The 10,692-nt window shown below is 39.9% G+C and overlaps 1 protein-coding gene across 5 annotated transcripts; it reads left to right on the top strand.

Moving 5' to 3' along the window:
• Positions 1-7: 7 nt before the first annotated feature.
• Positions 8-9,921, top strand: ccnt2b (cyclin T2b). 5 transcript variants are annotated; one of them, XM_039793493.1, is made up of 9 exons: positions 1,522-1,752; positions 2,291-2,372; positions 2,463-2,591; positions 4,200-4,260; positions 4,498-4,560; positions 4,853-4,898; positions 6,853-7,016; positions 7,697-7,767; positions 7,884-9,921. In XM_039793493.1, the coding sequence occupies exons 1-9, from the start codon at positions 1,595-1,597 to the stop codon at positions 8,934-8,936; spliced, it is 1,827 nt and encodes a 608-aa protein (XP_039649427.1). In that variant the 5' UTR covers positions 1,522-1,594; the 3' UTR covers positions 8,937-9,921. The 5 variants fall into 5 exon arrangements, 3 of the variants coding, with proteins under 3 accessions (XP_039649428.1, XP_039649429.1, XP_039649427.1); XM_039793494.1 differs by lacking the exons at positions 1,522-1,752; positions 2,291-2,372 and adding an exon at positions 8-111; XR_005638502.1 differs by lacking the exons at positions 7,697-7,767; positions 7,884-9,921 and adding an exon at positions 5,557-5,610 and having other exon boundaries at positions 1,518-1,752; positions 4,853-5,225; positions 6,853-6,979.
• The last annotated feature ends 771 nt before the right edge of the window (positions 9,922-10,692 follow it).

Below are 10,692 nucleotides of genomic sequence, written 5' to 3'. Positions count from 1 at the left end.
GCGCTGGAGTCGAACGAAGCTGCTGCTCTGCGACCGCGAGGAATCTGTCCCATGTGGATTGAGCGAGCCGGAGGACCTGCAGACAGACTGGACCCGTTACTCACCTTTCACGTGCGTGATTGAAAGATAATATAGTGATAATAAGTTGTTCACAACAACGCTTTGTCCTCAGTAATTTCTTTCTTCACTTTCTGCCAGTTATTTCCTCCTCTGTGGCCAAATCCCTAATGTGATGATGATGATGATGATTAGGAGAAGGAGGAGGTTGTTTTTTCATGTCATTTTTACTGGGTGAGAGGGCAAAGACAATTCAAATCGTATATTCCAGGATTGAGTGTGACGAAATTATGTTTTTGGTTGGAGTTATTACACTACACTGATAATGGTAACGGGATTCCTGTAACGGGTTGCTAAGATAAAGCGCTACCTGATGAGCGCTTTTTCTGCTTTCTCTGGGTTAAAACCTAATACATCCTTAAAACCCTGAACTGATATGGGGTTTTCATTGAAGGCCTTTTTACAAGTGATAAAGCGTCCACTTTGAGCCTGAAAAACAATTTCCACATGCAACGTGAATTAATTGAAATGTGAGGTGAACACAAATCGCCTACATTCAAAATTATGACATTTCATTAACAGACCACACTTAAATTAGCATAACATGGTTGCATACAGGCCTACAATTTTTGAATTGTTATAGCCTAGAGCAGCCTAGGTCTATGTAGGACTAGCTATAAACCTGGTTTTGTTCGATCACTTGGGGCAGAGGGAGATTTCACTCGCTGAGCTTGATTTTTGTCTTGGTTTCTGCTTCCATTTAGTGGTAGAAGGAGAGTAATGCAGGCCAGAGGATGCTCCACCATGTGGTGTCACATTGTAGCCTACATGCGTTGATCTCCCATGGAAATGTCAGAATCAGAACAGAGGAAGGATAGGCTATCTAAATCCACATTTTAATGAATAATAATTTTAGCTGTTGTCTGGTTTTCTTGTCATATTAATCAAATAGGCTATTAATGTCTGAACCTGAGTCGTTGCTTTAAGTTTACATGTCCCCAGGAATTCAGCCATTATAGAGGCTTGGTGGCAAATAAGGGAGATAGGCGATTTTACAATCGGCATGCACCAACTGTGAAAAAATAGGCCTAGTTGTAAAAATTAAACTTTGATTTCTAAGGGCTCTTCGGGGCTTTACATTAGTAATAATAATGCAAAGTACAGTTGTGACCCCTAGTGGCTAATCTGGATATTTCGACCCTAATTGCTATAGCCTCGCTATTTCTTTGAAAAATCAACTAGGAAAGCAACGCCTTTAGTAAGTTAGCTTCTGGCTAAAGGGCTGAATACATTTAGTTATTACATCTGAAATAACGTTCGTTGTTGTGGACAAAATGTCACAGCGTGAATGAGGTATTATAATAAATTGATTGTTGCATCAATGAGTGCTATTTGCACTACCGAACACCGTTGGCGCTGTTCAGAAAACAGGTAACCGGTTTTAATCAGCTTCGGCTGCTCATTTCGTCCTTCCGGTGCCCCCGTCGCCCCACTCCCTCCCGATGCTAACACCGTCGGGCTTGGCTGTGGGAGCGTAATGGCGGTGCACCGGGGACCCTCTACGAAATGGCTCTTCACCCGGGAGCAGCTCGAAAACACGCCGTCTCGACGCGGCGGAATAGAGGCCGACAGGGAGCTTTCTTACAGGCAGCAGGCCGCCAACTTAATTCAAGATATAGGCCAGAGACTCAACGTGTATCCTTTCTGAAACGCAAAGGATAACTGTTAACTAGCCGACATACGGGTTAGCTCATTAGCTAGCTAACTGAAAGGCCGGGATGGCAATCTTTGTTACAATTAATATGATATCCCTCAAAATCCACCTACAATCGTTTACTATCATGTACAGAGTCCTCCATGACAAGATGGACAATTTAACTCCGTAAACATGGTGTTAATATTTAGCTAGCTGGAAGCGTTAAGGCCTGCTTGCTATCTTAGCTTTTGTTTTGTCTCGTTGACTGCAGATTCCATTGTTAGCTTTGTGTCAAGCTAATTATATCAGTGATGAATGATTACTATAACTGGTTGTACGTGCACGTTAAACCTATCACTACGTTTCAAATTGATTAAAGTGACTGTCCTTGAAAGTAAACTAATTAATTTATTCTGCGATAGCAGGGTACACGTTTTGCTAGCTGTCTCAACGCTAGCTTGATGCTAATGTGTCAAGGTTTCTACTCTAAAGCTGTACTGTATATCATCCATGTATTATGCCTTAATAATATACCAGCTCTCAACTGATTATCAACACTGCTATAGTATATATGCACAGGTTTTATATGATTCACTCCTTCAGCAAATTCCATAGAAATGTAAGTAACGTTACCACTGCAGTGTTGGCTGATACCATAATTACTGGTGGTACCGACTATGAAAACTGACTGAGGGTTTTCTCTCTCTAGGTCATTTCTCAGACTACGTTGTTCCTGGCAGCAAAAGTTGAGGAGCAGCCCAGGAAGCTGGAGCATGTCATTAAAATAGCCCATGCCTGCACTAACCCACAAGAGCCTGCCATAGACACTAAGAGCAACGTAAGTAAACTAAGACTAGACTTTTGGTTTTCATGGAATTTACTCAGTTAAGCCAATGTGAGGCTTTTGGGAGAAAAGACATCTTCAACTGCTGTATAGCAGCAACAACATAACTATTTTAATAATTGGTTAATTGCTACTAGTTTTGCAAGCAGAAATACAAGCGTTTTTACACCAAGGATTTTGCTGTTTTTCTTTGGCTTGTATACTAGTCAGTTTAAAATCTGCGGGTCATGGACGGGTTGTTGGGACAAAACAAGCAATTGAAAGATGTCCTCCTCCTGGAAATTGTTTTGGACATTTTCCACAATTTTCTGAGGTTTAATAGACAAAATGAATAATCAACAGTTAAAATATAGGTCTATTTTTTGTTTGTGAAGTCGCCTTTTGTTACAATTTGACATAACGTTTACTTGATGTTGCAGATAAGATTTGGGGGGGAAGACCATTGTCAAGTCCAATGTTGAATCCACTTATTTCAATCATGTGCTTTGTCTGCCCTATTAAGAACCATGTTGACATAATTTGTTGTTGGAGGATAAGGATAATTTGGTTAATTTAATTAATTTTCACACATGAACCTATCTAGACATTACCTGGAGAGGCTGTATGTAAGAATTCACAGCAAGCGAGTGTGTTGATGTTTCTCAAGGGGTTGGTACGAAACCAGAGAAAAAAAAAAAACATGCAAGGGTGACCAATAAGGGTTACAAGACGCCAACGAAAATGTCTAACTGGAGATATGACCAGATTCCGAACCTTCTGTCTGTAAGGGCAGATGCTGAAATCGTCAGACAAATTCAAGGAACAGCAAGAAAATCTGTTTATGACCAAATTACAAACAAGCTACGTGACCACGGTGTAATCATTGTCATGCCCTGACTCTTGCATGCTCTACCCCTAGCCTAAACCAACCTCAGTATTTCCAGTAGGTGAGAAGCATCAGACACAGACTCTCAGATCTCCTGTCGTGTAAAGGGCAACTCTGGACCTGATTCTCCAAGCGTGGTCCATATGGTTCATATGAGAAAACAGCTTAACATTTGAAGTGTTGGTTGTTTAGAGCTTGCATTCCCCCTTCGGGTGACAGGACTGTCACACAGATCTGTATTCTGTCAGGCTGCAAAATATTTGTATTTTAAGGTACAATGTGATTTGAATCCTGTTGGTAAACTTATCGCAACAGGCTGCAATGTTAAATTACACAAGTTTGATACAGTTAGTAGCCTCTGCTTTCCCTTTGCCTGTTTTGTGTGAGCTGTGATGTAAAAGCTATTACTTTTCAACCTGGGTTCATTCATAGTGATGCTGTACGAAATACACAACATGAACATCACAAATTAACTATAAACCAGTGACCATTCTTCCTACACAGCCTACACAGAGCATAGGAGATTCCCCCATTCATTTGAAGTCTTTATATTAAAAGGCTTTACTATGCCCACACAGTTAAGCTCTTATATCAGAATGCTAAAAGGTGCACTAGCTCCACTACCCCAGCTTTTCTGCTGGCAATGCTTTTATTTTGTAGGAATGCTGATAAGTTGAGTCATCAGTATATAGCTGCTGGAAAGCAGATTTAAAATTGCTTTGATTGATCTTTTTCAGGCATTCCAGCAGCAGACACAAGAGCTTGTAGCACTGGAAACAATAGTGCTGCAAACGCTGGGTGAGTGATTAAAGCTTCAGTACTGTCCATACAGTATTTACTTCAGCCAGCCATTATAGCAGCATTATTCCTGTCGAAGGAATAAGTGCAAACAACAGAATTACAGTACCAGATAGGCATGTTGACATTGCAGTTTACGTTTCAAATTTTTAGGAAGCACTTGAGGTTGTTCTTTTAGTTCCTTTCTCTTTAAACAAACGAGTGGCTGATCATCTTCATTAAACATCTTTATTGCAGGTTTTGAAATAACAGTTGATCATCCACACACAGATGTTGTGAGGTGTTCCCAGCTAGTACGAGGTATAACTTTCTTTCTTTCTTTTTACAATCACTTTATAGTACGTCAAAAGAATCGTTTTCAAAAATGAAAAATCCTAAATTCCCTCTAAAGTAAATTATTTACAGTGTTTTTAACAACACAATAATTTAAAGTGCCACTTTTTCTGACTTTGGTCCCAAGTAACCAAGCTTTGCATCTATACAGCTCCATGAATCATCCTGCATAATTTAAATTTACTTTAATGGTGATTTATAAAATGCAATTTCAGAGTATCAACTTAGTTCTAAAATAAACTTTCTTCTTCTTTTTCAGCAAGCAAGGATTTGGCACAGACTTCCTATTTCATGGCTACCAACAGGTTATTATCCTGTTCCCATTATTGCACTGTAATGGCACACTATAGCTTCCTGTCCTGCAGGGCCCCCCTTCCTGTGTCCAACGCCCTGTTTGCGCCTGGAACCCCGGGAACCCCCAGTGTGGGGAAGTACCGACCAGGCTGCTGCGTGCGGTGTATTGTACAAGGGCTCTGTGTTGGCACATAGGGGTTGAATGCACTATGTGGAGTGTAGTGGTGCTGTTTACCTCTCAAGGTTGTTTGGTACGGAGTGCACATGTCTAAAAAAACTCAAATGGTAGCCTGAATATAGATTGCCACTAAAGATTCTTAAACTTATAGAGTGCTTTGGTAAGTATAGTTTATAGTTCTTTTTTTAACTTTTTGCACATTTTTCACCCTAAAAGAGCTAACATTGAAACGCCAAACTATGCTGCAAACTGAATGCTTGTTCTGTGTGGTAATGTAGTTTTTATGACCATTTCAGAAATCTAACATAGTTGTATAATGCATGTGCATCGTAGGGTTATTGTCTTTTGAAGAGGAAATATGGTGGCAGAAATGTTTAAGATTCGCTACAAAATAATTTTCACTTTATATACAATGAGCTCCTAATTTTGATATTACTGTGCTGTTGTTCAGTAACTGACTTTTGAGGTGTTTTATCTTACTTGTTTTACAGAGGCTGCTAGTATGATATGAAAGTCTGAGAGATTGATGTTCCCAACAAATGATGGTAGATAGGATCTCTTAATTTCAGTTTATGCACAAAGAATGAAGTCCAGATTAAAGTGTGGTGAATGTAATAACTTTATTGATTACAATTATATGATTAAAGAATAATAGAGAAATGTTCTTATTGTCACGGTGTAACTCCTAGGCTGGGTGACATTACAGAAGTAGCCAAATTTTCCCCAGCGTTTGAATGTCATCGCTGCACATACAATACTGCACAGTATTTAAAAGATGTTGCACTTTTACGTGTATGCTTTTTTAATTATATGTATATTTAATTTTTTTTAAATCATGTTATGATATAAGCTGTCATAATTTTTGCATATACCTATAAATAATATAGATAATTCAAACTATATTTACCTTACACCTTAAGCCTACTTTTTTATGCATTTTGAATTACAAGGCTGTTTAATATCTTTAAATGCAACTCGCGTTAAAACTGAAACGTGTTATAATTTCTGCTTTTCGGCTAAAATTGTTGTAAAACGGCAATGTTGCACTTTGGCTTAGGTGAAGTCATTCTACTTGCTGATATTAAAAGTAGAAAGTGGAATCAGAGGTAGGAGGGTTTTTAATCTTAAACTTTCAGTGTGATTCTGAGACTCTTGATAACTATGAGCCCTGCTCATTTTCAGCAGTTTTAGCTTCAATACACGAGCCAGTTTGCAGTGTAGTTTGGGATTTCAGGGTGCAGAGAAAATAAACCGTAAAAACTTAGTCTAATCATTTGTCTTGGCTACCAGTGTTTCTCAGTCTTAAAGTTCCCATGTTTGATGTCGTGAAGTTTCAGTGATGATGGTGCTGAACGTGCTGTCATCAATCATTTTATACTAATACAAGTAGTGAGTAGATTTTATTTAATTTGTTTATGAATTGGTATTTCCTGACATTATTGCTCATTAAGAGATTAAGAAACACTGTTTTTAATGTTTCAAAATTTCCCACTTTTGTAAATTCAAATCAAAACAATTACTAATGTGGCCAAATACAGGTTCAATATATCATATGAAACATTTAGGAACATATTCTTACAAATGTTGTTCCAGTATTATAAGGTAAGGCTGTGTGTATGTGATGTGAAAATATTAGTTTGATTTTCAGTAATGCTTTAATGTTCTGCTATTAATTTGAACGTATGTTAATGTTCCCTTGTTAAACTGCCTCAAATGTATATATGTATGTTAAAATAAAAGGCCTTAAGCTGACAGTTGTATCTTTCTCTTTTGTTTGTCTCCTGCAGTTTGCACCTCACCACTTTCTGCCTACAGTACAGGCCCACAGTAGTCGCATGTGTCTGCATCCACCTGGCCTGCAAGTGGTCCAACTGGGAGATCCCCGTGTCTACAGATAGCAAACACTGGTGGGAGTATGTGGACCGCACCGTAACGTTACAGCTGCTGGATGGTAAGAGCTTCGCGGCGCTACGGGCATTTTCACCTACTCAATAATCCAAAAGTTATTTTCCCCTAAACCAGTACTGAACCGTGAATGTATCTGCAAATTCAATATCACAGCTTTTAAATTTGTCTGTTCAAATCAGACAAATATCCCGCTATGTGTTTTGAACTTATAAACCGTATCTACACTGATTGATCAAGGCCAACTGTCAGTCACTACAGTCATCAGTCATTTTCCAAGCAAAATGCCAAACATTCCCTCGTTTCAGGCCTCTCAAATGTAAGAAATGTTTTCTTGTCTGAAGTGAGCTGAATAGCTTTGGGTTTTGGACTGCTGGTCAAACAGACATTTTGGATTTAGGCAATTGTAAGAACGTTTGTTCTTTTTGTTAACACTAGTTGCTAAAAAAAAGTCATACTTCACAGAATAATCGAGAAAATAAACTTCAGATTAATCGAGCGTTAGTTGCAGCCCAAGTGAATGCTACTAAATATGTGCACCAGGGCACAAACCATTCCTCTGTTTAAAAAGTAGGGCGACAAAGCGTCTGTCTCTGGTCTCCCCTACTGATATTGCCTCCTCATATGAAGTATTGCAGTCTCAGCCATTATCCTAAGCTATCAGTAGATAGCATCAGAATTAGAGAGGTGTTCACTGACAAAGTTGTCTTGTCTTGTTGTTTTCAGAGCTCACACATGAGTTTCTTCAGATCCTGGAAAAGACGCCCAGCAAATTGAAGAGGATACGAAACTGGAGGGTATGTCATTAATTCTTGTCAAGCAACTATATAAGGGCGGCACATAAAGTGTGACTGGTACAGGTTAGGACCAATAAGTGTCAGTATCTCATGTTGAATTCTGTGTTGTTTGGTAGGCTATTCAAGCAGCTAAGAAGCCAAAGACAGAGGGCCCAACAGTGGATAGTGCCTTCCAGGGGACGTCCTTAGATGGCCTTTCTGGTGTCTCCAACTCCTTCTTCCCCTCCACCTCATCAGACTCTTTAGACATGACCTCCCTTAACAGCATTGCAGCCTCCTACGCCTCCTACCAGCCACTGTGCGACCAGTCAAAGAGCTGCGACTACGACCAGTTCTCCGAGCCTCACCTTTCAGACTTCACACTGGTGAAACACGAACACAAAGCTGCAGGCGGGTCTAGTAGTAAACACTCGCAGCTCAGTACAAACACCGCCACGTTTTCACGGCCACAGAAAGTCTTGACCCTGGAAAAATACAGAGAGAAACATGCGGCGGACTTGGCCTCGCAGAACGGTATGAAGGATGAGTCGAGCACAGACATGTACGCACCCCCTCCTCCGGCTCTCTCCTCGCACCACCACAAGAAACGCTCTCAGGCACAGCAGGCCAGCCTGTCAGGTGAGAGCAGGAGAGATAAGACCAGCTCTAAAAAGGCTCGGCTGCCTCCTTCTTATGCCGAGAACGGCTCCGCCACGAGCGAGGAGCTCAAGATGAGAATCAAAGTTTCTTCAGAGCGTCACGGAGGCTCAGAGCAGGCCGGGACTCTGACTGGAAAAGACAAGCACAAAGAGCATGGCCACCGTCACTCAAAACACGGCCACTCGCACCCTTACTCCCTCAGTGGAAACGGCAGAGGGACAATAGAGAACGCCTCCTTATCCCTACGAGCTCCCGACGTTGGCTCCTCCGGCTCGTCTCGTAAAAGGCCTCACTCTGACGCCGGAAACCACAACCACCACCACCACCACCACTCGTCCAAGAGCAACAGGAGCTCCAAAGGAGGCCTCGGCCCGGCCCACTACTCATCCGAGAGCGGGAGCAGGATGATGGAGCACCACAGCCACGACGGAACCAACGGCATGCTGACCTCCAACGGCCAACACACTGACTACAAAGACACTTTTGACATGCTGGACTCTTTACTAAGTGCCCAAGGAATGAACTTGTAACCCTCGGAGAGTCCACAGTGTTGTCTAGAATAAGGTATTACCATGTTTAATAGTTTAAAAAATGAATTTATTTGTCTTAAGTTATCTGAATTCTGCATCGCTCTCAGTCGTGTCTACACACTGATTATGATTCTTGTTCAGCTGTCAAATGTAAAATTATATGCATAGAGCTGTGTACTACTAGCTTGCAACAAAAAAACAACCATGAGAAGTTTTAAGAACACGGCTGGAATAATGAGATTTTAAAACATTGTTTTAACGCAAGCCGACATGATTTTAATGTGCATGTTTTAAGTCACAAAAGGGAAGACGAAGCTAGTGTTCACAGCTATTGTGACAGTTTACAGATGGTTAATGTTTTTTTTTTTTGTATGTTAAGACATTTTGTTCCACTGAAAATCTCAGGTCTTGAACTTTTTTGATATAAGAACGAATCTTCCTCTGTTTGGGTTTATTACCTGTATCTGTGGAGATTATCACCTCGTCCATTTGCTGACGATGACGGCAGAACTTCGGTATCTGTCTTAGGAAACACGGTCTGCTTACTTTTCAAAGAGTGCATCAATAGTTCCAAAAAAACAATACAAATGTAAGGCAGACTCTTATTTGCTGTCTATTGGGACTTCCAAGGCCCCACCTGAACTTAATGTGCAGACTCATTATAGAGCTACAAATAAAGTTTACGTAACATCTGCTGTGAAAGTGCATTTAGGATATATCGGCTAAAATTGCAAAAGGGCCTTGTGATTGTACCTTGTCAACCGCTATACAGTATGATAAATGTTATTAACTATCAGAAAATACAGATCTCTTAAATAAGATTGTGTATATAGGACTGTAGTAGGTTTATTGCATCAGTCCAGACCTTCCTCCATTCAGTGTATCATGAGATCTAATGCAGACTCTATATTGATGAACTTATCCTCGATTTGTGTATTGGGAGCCCAAATAAAAGTGTAAAATTGATTTTTACACATCACAGTGATTTTCTGTTAAGTGTCTGACGTGAAACCAGAATCATGATTTACCATTTGAGTTGTTGATTACGTTTGGTTGGTTCTGTAAGGTGATGAACACAAACCTAAACATGTCAACAATGAAAGGAGTTAATCTTCAAGGCTTTAAAGAGTGTGTAATGTTCGGTTTTCTTTCACTTTTGAAAAAGCTAAGTTTTCCATGGAAAGCTGTCGGGCTAACCACTAATTTAATTATCGAGGTATCTATTTTTTTTTTTTTTCACAATCATTTAGTCTATATAATGTTAGCAAATAGTGAAAAATACCAGTGACAAGTTCACAGACCCAACAGTGACATCTTCAAATGTCTCCGTTTTGTCCAGCCAAAGATATTTAGTTTACGATAATACAAGACTGAGGAAACCAGCAAATATTTACATTTGAGAATTGGTAACCAGTCTTTATTTTAATTTTTTTTACATTTTGCTTAAAAATAGCTTAAAAGTGATTAATCATTCAAAATTGTGGCTATCACATTTTCTGACTACGTTCTAATCGAAAGAAACTGTTAACTCACGGTCCACTTACTAGCTTTCTCTAGGGCTTTTAACCACAACTCGCTGTCTTCCGCTGGGGGAGAACAATGGAGTAATAATAAAACCTGAGATGACAACAAACTCCATCTGCTGACGAGGAGCAAAAGGCTCAAGTCAAAAGCTTGATCTCCAATTTATTTACTTTTGTCAATGTTTTCTATTATTTTCATTGACTCTTGAATAACTTGGCAGAAAGTAGACTGC

This window comes from Perca fluviatilis, chromosome 24, assembly GCF_010015445.1.
Source record: "Perca fluviatilis chromosome 24, GENO_Pfluv_1.0, whole genome shotgun sequence".
In the NCBI taxonomy this organism is placed as follows: domain Eukaryota; kingdom Metazoa; phylum Chordata; class Actinopteri; order Perciformes; family Percidae; genus Perca; species Perca fluviatilis.
Note: the sequence above shows the minus strand (reverse complement) of the source record. Positions and strands in the feature narration are given on the sequence as shown.

Coding starts and splice junctions, on each gene's coding strand:
- ccnt2b (XM_039793493.1), top strand. CDS start 1,595: ATGGCGGTGCACCGGGGACCCTCTACGAAATGGCTCTTCACCCGGGAG. Junction 7,017..7,696: donor AACGTTACAGCTGCTGGATG/GTAAGAGCTTCG, acceptor TGTTGTTTTCAG/AGCTCACACATGAGTTTCTT. Junction 7,768..7,883: donor AGAGGATACGAAACTGGAGG/GTATGTCATTAA, acceptor GTTGTTTGGTAG/GCTATTCAAGCAGCTAAGAA.